The sequence below is a fragment of the Pristiophorus japonicus genome, chromosome 7, assembly GCF_044704955.1.
Source record: "Pristiophorus japonicus isolate sPriJap1 chromosome 7, sPriJap1.hap1, whole genome shotgun sequence".
NCBI classification, from domain to species: domain Eukaryota; kingdom Metazoa; phylum Chordata; class Chondrichthyes; family Pristiophoridae; genus Pristiophorus; species Pristiophorus japonicus.
Genome location: NC_091983.1, coordinates 11647581 through 11665655, shown reverse-complemented (window position 1 = coordinate 11665655; position 18075 = coordinate 11647581). Strand labels below are relative to the sequence as shown.

General features: G+C 47.4%; 1 protein-coding gene across 9 annotated transcripts in view; it reads left to right on the top strand.

Annotated features, from left to right (window-relative positions):
- Positions 1 to 18075, top strand: part of LOC139267053 (serine/threonine-protein phosphatase 6 regulatory ankyrin repeat subunit C-like) — a 166087-nt gene that overhangs the window by 49266 nt on the left and 98746 nt on the right. For all 9 annotated transcript variants that reach the window (XM_070884802.1, XM_070884799.1, XM_070884795.1 and 6 more), the window contains exon 6: positions 13096 to 13205. In XM_070884802.1, the coding sequence (XP_070740903.1) occupies positions 13096 to 13205 (110 nt within the window). The remainder of the gene's footprint in view (positions 1 to 13095; positions 13206 to 18075) is intronic.

Here is an 18075-nt window from a genome sequence, read left to right as displayed (position 1 = left end):
GATTCCTTTGTACTGCAGGAACAAGTTTAATGATCCCACCAGAGCAACCAATGTAAGCTACCTGCTCCCCTGAGTATTCCTTGTGGGCACTTTATATGTGGAGCACTTCTTCAGTCATTATCCCAACAATGCAGAAATGAAAGTGCGACCTGACAGTGAAGAGTGAAGGCACTGCAGAAATCAGCCACAGGTGCCTGAGTCTGTGGAATCAGATCTCTGAGGTGCTACTCTAAAAAGAATATTGGAACAGCATCATACTCATATGGAGGCACTAAGGACCATCTCTCATGACCTGAGACAGATGACAGTGGTTATGGTGCAGTTCACTATGCACTGGTCTTCAAGCCTTGGGGCCTATCTGGAGAGAACAGATTGTAAAAACTTCTACAAGTATGTAAAAAGGAAGAGGGTAACACAAGTAAGCATTGGTCCCTTAGAGGCTGAGACAGGAGAAATTATAATGGGGAATAAGGAAATAGAAGAGACTTCAAATAACGATTTTGTATCTGTCTTCACAGTAGAAGAAACAAAAAGCATATCAAAAATAGCGGGTAACTAAAGGGCTAATGAGATTGGGAAACTGAAAGTAATTAATATCAGAAGAGAAAGTACTTGAGAAACTAATGGGACGAAAAGCCGACAAATCCCCTGGACTTGATGGCCTACATCCTAGGGTTCTAAAAGAGGTGGCTGCGGAGATTGTTGTGTTCAAAATTCCGTAGATTCTAGAACGGTCCCAGCGGATTGGAATGTAGCAAATATAACCCTGCTATTCAAGAAAGGAGGGAGATAGAAAACAGTGAACTACAGGCTAGTTAGCCTGACATTGGTCATCATGAAAATGCTGGAATCCATTATTAAGGAATATTAAGTGGTAACAGGGCACATAGAGAATCATAATATGATTAAGAAGAGTCAACATGGTTTTATGAAAGGGAAATTGTGTTATAGAGTTTTTTGAGAATATTACTAGTAGGGTAGATAAAGGGGAACCAGTGGATGTAGTATATATGGATTTCCAAAAGGCATTCGATGATGTGCCACATAAAAGGTTGTTACTCAAGATAAGGGGTCACGGGATTGGGGTTAATATATTAGTTTGGATAGAGGGTTGGTTAACTGATAGAAAAGAGAGAGTAGGGATACATGGGTGATTTACAGGTTGGCAGGCTGTAACTAGTGGGGTGCCACAAGGATCAGTGCTTTAGCCTCAGCTATTTACAATTTATATTACTGCCTTAGATGAAGGGATCGAATGTAATGTATCCAAGTTTGCTGATGATACAAAGCTAGGTGGGAAAATCAGCTATGGGGAGGAAGCCACGAGCCTGCAAAGGGATGTAGACAGGTTCAGTGAGTGGGCAATAAGATGGCAGATAGAGTATAATGTGGGCAAATGTGAGGTTATTCACTTTGGTAGGAAGAATAGAAAAACTGAATTTTTTTTAATGGTGAGAAACTATTAAATGGCGTTCAGAGAGATACGGGGGCCGAATCTGCCCCCTTTTTAAGGAGCCGTTACCACTTCAAAAAGGTGTTAACGATGCGGAAAGCACTCACTGCTCGGTTGACATGGAGTCGCCGACAATCGTGACAATGCCCTCATTGTTTTTTGGGGTGGTGATACGTTCCCTTCCCGCCGGTGTTTCCATCCCATCGACTCCTTACCGACCAGCAGTGACCCCTTTTCTGCCCCGTACGGTAAAGTACCCTGTGGGAAATTGCCCCGGGGGAGTGGATCAGCCGCTGCTCGGTGCCCCCAATAGCTTTGCCCTGCGGGCAGCTGCCTGTGACTGGGTGACGTGTCGTCTTTAAAGGGGAGGGCACACTCTATTTTATTTTAATTGTTGACCGACTCCGAGGTTGGCCCGACAACGGCTGCCACGGGCTCGGCCGGGCCACCAACAGGCAGCCCGGCACCCCCTCTTGGGTACCAGGCCACTGGGTTGTCCAAAACCCTCTCTGGTGGCCCAGTGGTTGCCACTAACATGGCTGCAAAGTTCGCAGCGGCTCTCCCCTTTAACTGATCAGAGGGACGTTGCTACGCAGCGCTGATGACGCATACCATTGTCCGCCTCACTCCCCACACACTTCTGCCCTGCCGCAACTCGACTTCACCTCCCGGTACAAAAAAATGTTCGAAGGGCTGAATTTCGCTCTATGGGGCGGAGAAAATTCTTCAAGATCGGTGAGTGCGCTCCCTTTCGGTCAGAGAACAATTTTTGCCCCATTGGTGTCCTCATACAAGAAACACAGAAAGTTAGCATGCAGGTACAGCAAGCAATTAGGAAGGCACAAAATCCCACTATGGGAATGGTAGCATGGTGGTTATGTTATTGGACTAGTAAACCAGAAGCCTGGATAACCCAGAGATGCGAGTTCAAAAAGCATGATGCTAGCTGGGGAATTTAATTTTGGTTAATTAAATAAATCGGGAATAAAAAGCTAATATTAACAATGGTGACCCTGAAACTATCGGATTGTGGTAAAAACCTATCTGGTTCACTAATATCCTTTTGGGAAGGTAATCTGCCGTCCTTACCTGGTCTGGTCGAAATGTAACTTCAGAACCACAGCAATGTGGTTGACTCTTAAATGCCCTCTGAAATGGCCGAGCAAGCCACTCAGTAGTAACAAACTGCTATGAAAACCAATGAATAAACCCGGATGCACCACCCGGCCTCGACCTTGACACTGGCTTCAGACATGACAACAGCACACCCAGCCCAATCGACCCTGCAAAGTCCTCCTCGCTAACATCTGGGAGCTGTCACACAGACTAGTCAAGCAATAGCCTGACAGAATCATACCTTTCAGTCAATGGCTCAGACTCCTCCAACACCATTTCTGGGTATGGCCTGTCCCACCGGCAAGATAGACGCACCAGAAGTGGTGGTACAGTGGTATACAGTTGGGAGGAAGTGGCCCTGGAAGTCTTCAACATTGACTCTGGACCCCATTAAGTCTCATGGCTTCAGGTCAAACATGGCAAGGGAACCTCCTGCTAATTACCACCTACCACCCTTCCTCAGGTGATGAATCAGTACTGCTCCATGTTGAACAACACTTGGACGAAGCACTTGAGGGTAGCAAGGGCACAAAATGTACACTGGGTGGGGGACTTCAATGTCCATCACCAAGAGTGGCTCAGTAGAACCACTACTGACTGAGCTGGCCGAGTCCTGAAGGACATAACTGCCAGACTGGGCCTTGGTAGCAGTGACCACCGCATTGTCCTTGTGGAGATGAAGACCCGTCGTCACACTGAGGACATCCACCATCTAAATAGGATAGATTCAGAAGAGATTTAACAGCTCAAAACTGGGCATTCATGAGGTGCTGTGAGCCATCAGCAGCAGCAGAATTGTACTCCACCACAATCTGTAACCCCATAGCCCGGCATAGCCCTGACTTCACCATTACCACCAAGCCAGGGGGCCAACCCTGGTTCAATGAGGAGTATAGAAAAGCATGTCAGGAGCAGCATCAGGCGTATCTAAAAATGAGGTGTCAACCTGGGGAAGCTGCATGCATGCTAAGCAACAAACTACAGACAGTGCTAAGCGATTCCTTAACCGATAGATCAGATAAAAGCTCTGCAGTCCTGCCACATCCAGTCGTGAGTGGTAGTGGACAATTAAACAACTAATGGGAGGAGGAAGCTCCATGAACATTCCCATCTTCAATGATGGCGAAACCCAGGATGTAAATGCAAACGATAAGGCTGAAATGTTTGCATGCTACTTCCGTTGTTTAGCATGCATGTAGTCCTGTGCTTCCCCAGGTTGGCACCTCATTTTTAGGTACGTCTGATGCTGCTCCTGGCATGCTCTTCTACACTCCTCATTGAACCAGGGTTGGTCCGCTGGTTTGATGTTAATAGTAGAGTGAGGGATATGCCAGACCATGAGATTACAGATTGTGGTGGAATGCAAGTCTGCTGCTGCTGATGGCCCATAGTGCTTCATGGACGCTCAGTTTTGAGCTGCTAGATCTCTTCTGAATCTAGAAATACTCAGCATGTAAATCAGCATCTGTGGAGAGAGAAACAGAGTTAACGTTTCAGATTGATGACCCGAAACGTTAACTCTGTTTTTACCCCCCCCCCCCCCCCCCACTACCGCATGATGGTGCCTGACCTGCTGAGTATTTCCAGCATTTTCTGTTTTTATTTCAGATTTCCAGCATCCGCAGTATTGCTTTTGTCTTCTGAATCTATCCCATTTAACATGGTGATAGTGTCACACAACACGATGGAGTGTGTCTAATACGTCCTTACTATACAGTATAAATGCACACGAGGCCCATGCTTGAAACATAGAAACATAGAAACATAGAAAATAGGTGCAGGATAGGCCATTCGGCCCTTCGAGCCTGCACCACCATTCAATGAGTTCATGGCTGAACATGCAACCTCAGTACCCCATTCCTGCTTTCTCGCCATACCCCTTGATCCCTCTAGTAGTAAGGAGTACATCTAACTCCTTTTTGAATATATTCAGTGAATTGGCCTCAACAACTTTCTGTGGTAGAGAATTCCACAGGTTCACCACTCTCTGGGTGAAGAAGTTTCAACTCATCTCGGTCCTAAATGGCTTACCCCTTATCCTTAGACTGTGACCCCTGGTTCTGGACTTCCCCAACATTGGGAACATTCTTCCTGCATCTAACCTGTCTAAACCCGTCAGAATTTTAAACGTTTCTATGAGATCCCCTCTCATTCTTCTGAACTCCAGTGAATACAAGCCCAGTTGATCCAGTCTTTCTTGATATGTCAGTCCCGCCATCCCGGGAATCAGTCTGGTGAACCTTCGCTGCACTCCCTCAATAGCAAGAATGTCCTTCCTCAAGTTAGGAGACCAAAACTGTACACAATACTCCAGGTGTGGCCTCACCAAGGCCCTGTACAACTGCAGCAACACCTCCCTGCCCCTGTACTCAAATCCCCTTGCTATGAAGGCCAACATGCCATTTGCTTTCTTAACCGCCTGCTGTACCTGCATGCCAACCTTCAATGACTGATGTACCATGACACCCAGGTCTCGTTACACCTCCCCTTTTCCTAATCTGTCACCATTCAGATAATAGTCTGTTTCTCTATTTTTACCACCTCACATTTATCCACATTATACTTCATCTGCCATGCATTTGTCCACTCACCTAACCTATCCAAGTCACTCTGCAGCCTCATAGCATCCTCCTCGCAGCTCACACTGCCACCCAACTTAGTGTCATCCACAAATTTGGAGATACTGCATTTAATCCCCTCGTCGAAATCATTAATGTATAATGTAAACAGCTGGGGCCCCAGCACAGAACCTTGCGGTATCCCTCTAGTCACTGCCTGCCATTCTGAAAAGTACCCATTTATTCCTACTCTTTGCTTCCTGTCTGACAACCAGTTCTCAATCCATGTCAGCACACTACCCCCAATCCCATGTGCTTTAACTTTGTACATTAATCTCTTGTGTGGGACCTTATCGAAAGCCTTCTGAAAGTCCAAATATACCACATCAACTGGTTCTCCCTTGTCCACTCTACTGGAAACATCCTCAAAAAATTCCAGAAGATTTGTCAAGCATGATTTCCCTTTCACAAATCCATGCTGACTTGGACCTATCATGTCACCTCTTTCCAAATGCGCTGCTATGACATCCTTAATAATTGATTCCATCATTTTACCCACTACTGATGTCAGGCTGACCGGTCTATAATTCCCTGTTTTCTCTCCTCCTTTTTTAAAAAGTGGGGTTACATTGGCTACCCTCCACTCGATAGGAACTGATCCAGAGTCTAAGGAATGTTGGAAAATGACTGTCAATGCATCCGCTATTTCCAAGGCCACCTCCTTAAGTACTCTGGGATGCAGTCCATCAGGCCCTGGGGATTTATCGGCCTTCAATACCATCAATTTCCCCAACGCAATTTCCCGACTAATAAGGATTTCCCTCAGTTCCTCCTTCTTACTAGACCCTCTGACCCCTTTTATATCCGGAAGGTTGTTTGTGTCCTCCTTAGTAAATACCGAACCAAAGTACTTGTTCAATTGGTCTGCCATTTCTTTGTTCCCCATTATGACTTCCCCTGATTATGACTGCAGGGGACCTACATTTGTCTTTACTAACCTTTTTCTCTTTACATATCTATAGAAACATTTGCAGTCTGTCTTAATGTTCCCTGCAAGCTTCTTCTCGTACTCTATTTTCCCTAATCAAACCTTTGTCCTCCTCTACTGAGTTCTAAATTTCTCCCAGTCCCCAGGTTCACTGCTATTTCTGGCCAATTTGTATGCCACTTCCTTGGCTTTAATACTATCCCTGATTTCCCTTGATAGCCACAGTTGAGCCACCTTCCCTTTTTTATTTTTACGCCAGACAGGGATGTACAATTGTTGTAGTTCATCCATGCGGTCTCTAAATGTCTGCCATTGCCCATCCACTGTCAACCCCTTAAGTATCCTTCGCCAGTCTATCCGAGCCAATTCACGCCTCATACCTTCAAAGTTACCCTTCTTTAAGTTCTGGACCATGGTCTCTGAATTTACTGTTTCATTCTCCATCCTAATGTAGAATTCCACCATATTATGGTCACTCTTCCCCAAGGGCCTCGCACAACGAGATTGCTAATTAATCCTCCCTCATTACACAACACCCAGTCTAAGGTGGCCTCCCCCCTAGTTGGTTCCTCGACATATTGGTCTAGAAAACCATCCCTTAAGCACTCCAGGAAATTCTCCTCCACCGTATTGCTTCCAGTTTGGTTAGCCCAATCTATATGCATATTAAAGTCACCCATGATAACTGCTGCACCTTTATTGCATGCACCCCTAATTTCCTGATTGGTGCCCTCCCCAACATCACTACTACTGTTTGGAGGTCTGTACACAACTCCCACTAATATTTTTTGCCCTTTGGTGTTCTGCAGCTCTACCCATAGAGAGTCCACATCATCCAAGCTAATGTCCTTCCTAACTACTGCATTAATCTCCTCTTTAACCAGCAATGCTACCCCACCTCCTTTTCCTTTTATTCTATCCTTCCTGAATGTTGAATACACATGGATGTTGAGTTCCCAGCCCTGATCATCCTGGAGCCACGTCTCCGTAATCCTAATCATATCATATCCGTTAATATCTATTTGCACAGTTAATTCATCCACCTTATTACGGATACTCCTTGCATTAAGACACAAGCCTTCAGGCTTGTTTTTTTAACACCCTTTGTCCTTTTAGAATTATGATGTAGTGTGGCCCTTTTTGTTTCTTCCCTTTGTTTACTCGGCCTTCCACTATTGCTTTTTACCTTTCTACCATCTGTTTCTGACTCCATATTACTTCGCCCTATCTCGCTGCATAGGTTCCCATCCCCCTGCCATATTAGTTTAAACACTCCCGAACTGCATTAGCAAATGTTACCCCTAGGACATCAGTTCCAGTCCTGCCCAAGTGCAGACCGTCCCTTTTGTACAGGTCCCACTTCCCCCAGAACTGGTTCCAATGTCCCAGGAATTTGAATCCCTCCCTCTTGCACCACTGCTCAAGCCACGTATTTATTCTAACTATCCTGCTCCCTCTACTCTGATTAGCATGTGGCACTGGTAGCAATCCAGAGATTACTACCTTTGAGGTCCTACTTTTTAATTTAACTCCTAGCTCCCTAAATTCAGCTTGTAGGACCTCTTCCCACTTCTTACCTATATCGTTGGTACCTACATGTACCACGACAACTGGCTGTTCACCCTCCCTCTCCAGGATGCTCTGCAGCCGCTCCGAGACATCCTTGACCCTTGCACCAGGGAGGCAACATACTATCCTGGAGTCTCGGTTGCGGCCGCAGATAGTCCTATCTATTCCCCTTACAATAGAGTCCCCTATCACTATAGCTCTCCCACTCTTTTTCCCACCCTTCTGTGCAGCAGAGCCAGCCACGGTGCCATGAACTTGGCTGCTGCTGCCCTCCCCTGATGAGTCATCCTCCCCAACAGTACCCAAAGCGGTGTATCTGTTTTGCAGGGGGATGACTGCAGGGGACCCCTGCACTACCTTCCTTGCACTGCTCTTCCTGCTGGTCTTCCATTCCCTAGCTGGCTGTGGACCCTTCACCTGCGGTAAGACCAACTCGCTACACGTGCTACTCACATCATTCTCAGCATCGTGGATGCTCCAGTGTAAATCCACCCTCAGCTCCAACTCCGCAACGCGGTCTGTCAGGAGCTGGAGGCGGATACTTCCCACACACGTAGTCGTCAGGGACACCGGAAGTGTCTCTGAGTTCCCACATGGTACAGGAGGAGCATATCACGTGACCGAGCTCTCCTGTCATGACTTAACCCTTAGATTAACTTAAATTGGAAACAACAATGCTAAAGTTTACTCACCGTTATAGAAGAGAAAAAAGAAAAACTACTTACCAATCAACAGCCAATCACTTACCCCCTTGGCTGTGACGTCACCTTTCTGTTTCTTTCTACTTCTTTCTTGCCCTCTCCCTGTAGCTGCACCAGCTGGGCCTTTTGTAGGCCTCTCGCCGACCCCGGACTCGCGTCTCTCCACGCACCTCCCGACGCCTCTCGCGGCCTTTTGTAGGCCTCTCGCCGACCCCGGACTCACGTCTCTCCACGCACCTCCCGACGCCTCTCGCGTCCTTTTGTAGGCCTCTCGCCGACCCCGGACTCACGTCTCTCCACGCACCTCCCGACGCCACTTGCGGCCTTTTGTAGGCCACTCGTCGACCCTGGACTCACGTCTCTCCACGCACCTCCCGATGCCTCTCGAGAAGGTCAGTCTGTGACCTGTCCTTTATTTCATAGCACTCAAGTGCAGGAAGTGGGTGGAGCTTCCCCTTTTATATCTGAAGGTCTATATTAGGAGTATCTCCCACAAGTTCACCATCTAGTGGTCATTGTTCTCAGTGTACAACTTAGGTCGGATTATACATGGGTTACAATGCTGGTTTAATACATGACATCACCTCCCCCCCCAAAGTTTTATTGGGATAACAGGTTGAGTCTCTCTGGTGGTTTACGCTCCCTTGTAGAGCGCCTGAGTTGGGGCTCCGGTTGTTGGGCGCTGGCCTGAGTGTCTGCTGTTTGCGGTGCCTCAGGCCTGTCCGGACTGCACACAGTGACTGGGCTCTCCTCCCTTTGGTTCCTGTGTTCGGTCACCTGTGGTGGAGTGAATTCTACATCGTGTTCTTCCTCTGCTTCTTCTATGGGGTTGCTGAACCTCCTTTTTGTTTGATCCACTTGTTTGCGGCAGATTTGTCCATTGGTAAGTTTAACTACCAGAATCCTATTTCCCTCTTTGGCAACCACAGTGCCTGCGAGCCATTTGGGCCCTGCAGCGTAGTTGAGGACAAAAACAGGGTCATTTACATCAATACATCGCGCCCTCGCATTCCTGTCATGGTAGTCATATTGTGACTGGCGCCTGCCCTCGACAATTTCTTTCACGGTGGGGTGTATAAGGGATAACCGGGTTTTGAGTGTCCTTTTCATTAGCAGCTCTGCGGGTGAAACCCCTGTGAGTGAGTGTGGTCGGGATCTGTAGGCCAACAGGAGGCGTGATAAGCGGCATTGTAGGGAACCCCCTTGGATTCTGAGCATCCCCTGTTTGATTATCTGCACTGCTCGTTCTGCCTGGCCGTTTGAGGCCGGCTTGAACGGTGCCGTTCTAACATGGTTAATTCCATTGCCTGCCATGAAGTCCTGGAATTCAGTGCTTGTGAAGCACGGGCCATTGTCGCTGACCAAGATGTCCGTAGACCGTGGGCGGCGAACATTACCCGTAGGCTTTCTACCGTGGCAGAGGATGTGCTTGAATTTAAAATGTCACACTCGATCCATTTGGAATAGGCGTCTACTACAACCAAAAACATATTCCCCATGAAAGGACCTGCGTAGTCCACATGGATGCGTGACCAAGGCTTGGCGGGCCATGGCCAGGGGCTAAGGGGGGATTCCCTGGGCGCATTGCCCAGCTGGGCACACGTGTTGCACCTGCGAACACAAAGTTCCAGATCTGCGTCTATCCCTGGCCACCAAACGTGTGACCTGGCAATTGCCTTCATCGTGACAATGCCCGGGTGCCCATTGTGGAGTTCTCTGATGAACACCTCTCTGCCTATCTGGAGCATGACTATGCGGTTTCCCCACAGTAGGCAATCGGCCTGAATCGAGAGTTCATCCTTGCGCCTGTGAAATGGTTTAAATTTCTCAGGGCATGCCCTGTACGTGGCTGCCCAGTCTCCATTCAGGACACATTTCTTGACTAGAGACAATAGCGGGTCTCTATTTGTCCAGACTTTAATCTGACGGGCTGTCACGGGTGAGCCTTCGCTTCTGAAAGCTTCAACAGCCATGAACATCTCAGCAGCATGCTCGGTAGCCCCCTCAGTGGTGGCTAGTGGCAGCCTGCTGAGTGCATCGGTGCAGTTTTCGGTGCCCGGTCTGTGCCGAATTGTGTAGTCATAGGCGGCTAATGTGAGTGCCCACCTCTGTATGCGGGCCGATGCGTTTGCATTTATGGCCTTGTTGTCGGCCAAAAGGGATGTTAGGGGTTTGTGATCTGTCTCCAGCTCAAATTTCCTGCCAAACAGGTACTGGTGCATTTTCTTTACCGCATATACACATGCGAGTGCCTCCTTTTCTACCATCCCGTAGCCCCTTTCTGCCTGGGACAGACTTCTGGAGGCATAAGCTACCGGCTGTAACTGACCCTTGGCATTGACATGCTGCAACACACACCCGAAACCATAGGATGACGCATCGCACATTAATACAAGTTTTTTACACGGGTCATATAGCGTTAACAGATTGTTGGAACATAACAATTTGCGTGCTCTATTAAAAGCCCTTTCCTGGCTGTCCCCCCAGTCACATTCGCGACCTTTGCGTAGGAGCACGTGTAGCGGCTCTAGCAGCGTGCTCAATTTGGGAAGAAATTTACCAAAATAGTTCAGAAGCCCCAGGAATGAACGCAGCTCCGTCGTTTTAAGGGGTCTGAGTGCTCTCTGGATCGCTTCCGTCTTGGACGCAGTAGGGCTGATCCCGTCTGCTGCTACCTTCATCCCCAGGAATTCTATCTCTGGAGCTAGTTAGACGCACTTCGCCTTTTTCAGTCGCAGCCCTACCCGGTCTGCGTAGCACCTCCTCCAGGTTGTGGAGGTGTTCTTCAGTATCGTAACCCGTAATGAGGATGTCGTCCTGAAAAACCACCGTCCCTGGAATCGACTTGAGGAGGCTTTCCATATTTCGTTGGAAGATTGCGGCGGCCGAGCAAATCCCGAACGGACATCTGTTGTACTCAAACAACCCCTTGTGTGCCGTGATGGTGGTCAGCTTCTTCGACTCACTCACCAGCTCCTGGGTCATGTAAGCTGAGGTCAGGTCCAATTTTGAAAAAAGTTTGCCACCGGATAGCGTCGCTAAGAGGTTCTCTGCTGTCTGTAGCGGGTACTGGTCTTGGAGTGACACCCGATTGATGGTGGCCTTGTAATCGCCACATATCCTGACCGACCCATCCGCCTTGAGCACCGGCACAATCGGGCTCGCCCAGTCACTGAATTCGACTGGTGAGATGATGCCTTCCCTCAGCAGGCGGTCCAATTCGCCTTCTATCTTTTCCCGCATCACGTACGGCACCGCTCTGGCCTTGTGGTGTACTGGCCTGGCGTCCAGATTTATGTGAACCACTACCTTGGCCCCCATGAAAGTGCCAATGCCGGGTTGAAATAATGAGTCAAATTTGTCCAGGATCTGTGAGCATGATACTCGCTCCACAGAGGAAATTCCATTGACATCACTCCATTTCCAGTTCATGACAGCAAGCCAACTCCTCCCCAGTAGTGCGGGACTGTCCCCTGGGACAATCCAGAGTGGCAGTCTGTTCTCCGAATCTTTGTGGGTCACGACTACCGTGGCGCTGCCTAGCACAGGAATGATCTGCTTTGTGTAAGTCCGTAGCTGTGCGTCAATCGCCGATAATTTTGGCCTCCTGGCCTTGGACGCCCACAACTTTTCGAACTGTTTGATAGCCATCAGGGACTGGCTGGCCCCCGTGTCTAGCTCCATTGATACTAGGATGCCATTGAGGAGCACTTTCATCATTATCGGTGGCGTCCTGGTATATGAACTGAAAACGTGCTCCACATGAACTCGCTGAACTTCAGCTTCTAGCGATTTTCCCCAGTGTTCATTTCTGCAATTTCTGCAGGTATTTTGCTCACCTCTGCAAACTCCGGCTGAGTGTGTGCCTCCATGCCTCCAGCATGAGCTGCGGTTTGAAACAAAAGGTCCCTTGCCAGTCGATCGTCCCTGACTGCCCCTGTTATTGCTAGTGGCCATGCTCGCATGGTTTAAATCCCAGTTTCTTGTCGCAATTAATACGTCCTTACTATACAGTATAAATGCACACGAGGCCCATGCTTGAGAGAAGGTCAGTCTGTGACCTGTCCTTTATTTCATCGCACTCAAGTGCAGGAAGTGGGTGGAGCTTCCCCTTTTATATCTGAAGGTCTAGGTTAGGAGTGTCTCCCACAAGTTCACCATCAAGTGGTCATTGTTCTCAGTGTACAACTTAGGTTGGATTATACATGGGTTACAATGCTGGTTGAATACATGACAGTGTCCTCAGTGTGAAGACAGGATTTTGTCTCCACAAGGACTGTGTGGTGGTCACTGCTACCAATACGGTGAGGTATGTATCATTGATTATCAATTAATTATTTAATATTAGTCTGCTGTTAGTCATGTCATTTATTGCTTTAGTAAATTACAATGTTGGACAAGCTGCTGCCATTTTTAGGCTGCCATGGTACCAGTTTTTTTAGGTGCCAGACTATCTGTAAGCAATGCCATGGCAGTTCTAATAGCAGTTAACTTAATGGTCTCATTAATTGTTCAGTCCCTGCAGGGAAAGAAATCCTGACATAGCATAACGATACAAGTTGGCTTTGTACTTACTTTTGTATGTAGAGTCTGGACTGATATGCATGGAGGGAAATGGAATACAATTGTTCTGGGGCTGATTCAAATTGGCTTACCAAAAATTTTAAGATGGTATTCATTCTTTTATGACTATAATTCCATTTTTATCAGGTTACGAGAAGTCAGCTAGACTACTTTTGAATTATGGTGCTGACATTACATCACTTGACAATTCAGGTCAATCCATTCTTTCTCTCATGATGGTGAACATGCCTATTCTGGTAAGAATGCAATGTAACTATTGGCTTTAAGAAATAACTTGTATTTATATAGGACCTTTTATAATCTTAAGACATCCCAAAGTGCTTCACTGCCAATGAAGTTTCAAGTGTAGTCTTTGTTGGAATGGAGGGAAACGTAGCCAATTTGCCTGTAGCCAATTCGCCCACAGCAAGGTCCTGCAAACAATAATGATATAAATGACCAGATTATCTTTTTTTTTAATGCTTGTTGCCATCTCTCCTGCTCTTCTTCAAATAGTGTCGGATTTTTTACATGTACTTGAGATGGCAGACACCCTCGGCTTAACATTTCATTCAAAAGACAGCACCTCCAACAGTACAGCACTGATGTGTCAGCCTAGATTATGTGCTCGAGTCTCTGGAGTGGGGTTTGAACCTATAACCAACCTTCTAACTGAGGGACAAGAGTGCTACCCACTGAGCTAAGACTGACACCTTTATTCAGAGTTTTTGTGGAACTGCAAAGTTGTGTTTTGTTGTGTATAGTTAAGTGTCTGCAAAAATACATTCCTAAACATTGCATTGTAGGAAATTTAATGAGTATGATATCATGACAATGATGTACTATTTCTGCTACATCTTGCAAGGAGCAGGATTAAGGGTTATAAGGATAGATGCTGGATACTGACAAGGAGACAAGGCGACCTAGGTATAAGATTATACGTAAGAGATTTAGGACAGAGATCAGAAGGTACTTTTGCACAGAGTGTTGTGAGGCTTTAGAATGCACAACCAGATTTGGAAGGAATAAGAAGCCGCTTGATAAAGTTAGCTACATAACTGTAAAAAAAAAAATTCATTCTGATGAACATAAAATTTGCCTCTGCAAAATATTTCAACCAAGTTTCCTGAATTTATGTTTATAAGAACATAAGAAATAGGAGCAGGGGTAGGCAGTTTGGCACCTCGTGCCTGCTCCGGCATTCAATAAGATCATGGTTGATCTGCTCTTGGCCTCAACTCCACTTTCCTGCTTGCTCCCTATAACCCTTGATTCCCCTATTGTTCAAAAATCTGTCTACCTCTATCTTAAATATAGTCAATCACCCAGTCTCAACAGCTCTCTGGGGTAGAGAATTCCAAAGTTTCGCGGCCCTGTGAGAGAAGAAATTCCTCCTCATCTCAGTTTTAAATGTGCGACCCCTTATTCTGAAACTATGCCCCCTAGTTTTAGTTTCTCTGCATCTACCCTGTCAAGCCCCCTCAGAATCATTTCAATAAGATCACCTCTCATTCTTCTAAACTCTAATGAGTATAGACACAACCTTTCTTCATAAGGCAAACCCTTCATCTCAGGAATCAACCGAGTGAACCTTCTCTGAGCTGCCTCCAATGCAAGTATATCCCTCCTTAAATAAGGAGACCAAAACTGTACACAGTACACCAGGTGTGGTCTCACCAACAGTTGCAGCAGTACGTCCCTACTTTTATACTTCATCCCCCTTGCAATAAAAGCCAACGTTCCATTTGCCTTCCTAATTACGTGCTGTACCTATGCTAACTTTTTGTGTTTCATGTAAAAGGACGTCCAGATCCCTCTGTACCGCAGCATTTTGTAGTCTCTCTCCATTTAAATAATAATTTGCTTTGTTATTCTTCCTACCAAAGTGGATAGCCTCACATTTTCCCACATTATACTCCATCTGCCAAATTTTTGCCCACTCACTGAACCTATCTTTATCACTTTAAAAAGTCAAGGATGTAGATCAATAATAGATGTTTAAAAGTATTTCGATTAAAAGTCTAAAATGTAAGTTTTAAAAGTTATCCCAACTTGTTTAAAAAGTTTAAAGTTTGATTAAAAGTTTAAAAATTAATTAGAAGTTGGTCAGGAGTTTAAGACGGGTTGAACACTGCCGCCGCGGTCCCTTTGGCCGTTTCAGCGCCGGCCTAGAGTCCCTTTGGCGAGTTGAACGCCGGCCTCGGAGTCTCTTCGGCCGGTTCCACGTTCCCGGAGTCCCTTCGGCCGGTTCCACGTTCCCCCAATCTGTTAGCACAATGAACACCTGGTGTGCGACCACAGGGATAGGAGTGGGTAGGTGTGGTGTCCTTTCGGCCGGCGTGAGATTCCTTCGGCCCGGGACAGAAGCAGCTGGCGCGGGGTCCCTTCGGCAACTGCAAGGTAAGGTTTATTTGTTGTCCCGCTGGGGCTGCTCAGGGCCCGCTGTGTGTTTACCTTGTTCAGCTAAGCCCGTGTTTAGAAAATTTTTAAACTGGGGAAACTTTTATAACCTATTATTGATTTACATCTTAGACTTTTTAACAACTCTTCGAAACTTTTTAAATAAATTGGGAATTTTTATCAACTTTTAACTTTTAAAATAACTTTGGAAGTCACCTTCCTAATGCCTGCCCCCCAGCCAAGCCTCGGACCATCTACCATCAATTGTACCATCGGGCCATCTACCATTAATTAAGCTTGCGGCCAACACTTCGCCATAGGCAATGAGACTTATAGAGCTGTGGCTGGTCTCCAGTTGTCTTGAATCCCTGTGCCACTGGACCAAGACCTTGTTCAGCTAAGCCCATGTGATTGCTGGTGTGCAGCGGCCACCCCATGTTAAAAGAACTCACGCACAGGCATCTTTCACTTCATCAGTTGAAGTTTGGGATCTGGAACATCAGGACCCTCATGGACAATCCCAACAGCAACAGGCCGGAACGCCGCACCGCCATAGTTGCCCGGGAACTCAGACGTTTCGACATTAACATCGCCGCACTAAGCGAGACCCGGCGGACAGGGGAAGACCAGTTGAAGGAACATGGTGGAGGGTACACCTTCTTCTGGAAAGGGAAACCAGAGGCAGAACACCGCCTTCATGGAGTCGGCTTTGCCGTCAAGAATGAGCTGGTCGACCGCCTCAAAGACTCCCCCTGTGGGGTTAACGAACGCCTCATGACTCTTCGTATTACCCTATCTCGGAACCAATGCGCCACAGTCATCAGTGCGTACGCCCCTACATTTGATGCAAAGGATGAGGCTAAAGAGGATTTTTATTCCAACCTCGAGACATCCTTGAGGGCGACAAATTGATCCTTCTGGGTGATTTTAATGCAGGGTCGGCAAAGGCACAGCCCTCTGAGGAGGCATGAATGGCAGAGAGGGGGTAGGGAAAGCCAACTCCAGCGGTACCCTTCTGACAAAATGTCTAGAACATGAACTCCTCATCACCAACACCCTGTTCCGCCAGAGGGACAAATACAAGGCATCGTGGCAACACCCTCGCTCCAAACACTGATACCTGCTTGACTATCGTTCGAGCCAGGGATCGCAAGGATGTGCGCATCATCCACGCCATGATAGGAGTTGACGACTGCTGGACGGACCACCGCCTAATGATCCATCATCAACATTGCCCCAAAGCAGAGGGGACAGCAGAAGCAGTTCTGCAAAAAAGTTAATGCCAGGGCACTTAGAGACCCAGCTGAGAGAACCCTATACAAGCTGCGCCTCATAGACAATTTGGCGTGCCTTGATGACCCTGAGATGCAGAATCCCCACAGCGCTTGGTCTGCCCTCCAGGCCTCTATATCCAGTGCCTGTGAAGAGACACTTGGTCACTCAACCGGAAACATCAGGACTGGTTTAATGAAAATGATCAGGAGATCGAAGAATTAATAGATCACAAGTGCAAAGCATTTCTGAACCTCAAGCAACAACCCAACTCTGGAGCTGCAAAACAACATTACAGACGGCTCAAGGCTCAGGTCCAACAAAAAACCCAGGACCTAAAGAATAGGTGGTGGATGAAGAAAGCACAGGAGATACACAACTGGCTGACAGCCACGATATGCGAGGATTCTTCGCTGCAGTCATAGCCACCTATGGTCCAAACTCCCAAGGCCCCACCCCACTCCTGGCCAAGAATGGGGAAGCACTCATCAAGGACACCAAGGCTGTCAGGGCCTGATGGAAGGAGCACTTTGAAGATCTCCTCAGTCAAGACTTTGCCTTTGACTCAAGTGTTCTCGACTCCATCCCACATCATGCGACCCGTCACCAACTCAGTGAAACTCCAACGTTGCACGAGGTAGGCAAAGCCATAAAACAGCTTAAGAATAACAAGGCTACGGGTGCGGATGGAATCCCTGCTGAGGTGCTAAAATATGGCGGAGAGGCACTGTTGGCACGGATACATGACCTCATCTCTCTCATCTGGAGGGAGGAGAGCATGCCGGGAAATCTGAGAGATGCAGTGATTGTGACCATTTTTTAAAAAGGGACAAGTCCGACTACGGCAACTACAGGGGAATCTCCCTGCTATCAGCCACTGGGAAAGTTGTCACTCGAGTTCTCCTCAGTCGTCTTCTCCCTGTGGCCGAGGAGCTCCTCCCGGAATCACAATGCGGATTTCATCCCCTACGGGGCACAACAGACATGATCTTTGCAGTGCGACAGTTGCAGAAAAATGCAGGGAGCAGCGCCAGCCCTTATACATGGCCTTTTTCGATCTTAGACAGGCCTTTGACACTGTCAACCGTAAGGATCTATGGAGCATCCTCCTCCGTTTAGGATGCCCCCAAAAGTTTGTCAACATCCTTCGCCTGCTTCATGATGACATGCAGGCCGTGATCCTTACCAACGGATCCATTACAGACCCAATCCACTTCCAGACTGGGGTCAAACAGTGCTGCGTTATCGTTCCAACCCTCTTCTCAATCTTCCTTGCGGAGATTCAGCATTGCCTCCAGTGCGCCAGCGCAGCCTTTGGCCGTCTGAGGAAAAGAGTGTTTGAAGACCAGGCCCTCAAATCTACCACCAAACTCATGGTCTACAGGGCTGTAGTAATACCCGCCCACCTGTATGGGTCTGAGGCATGGACGATGTATAGAAGGCACCTCAAGTCGC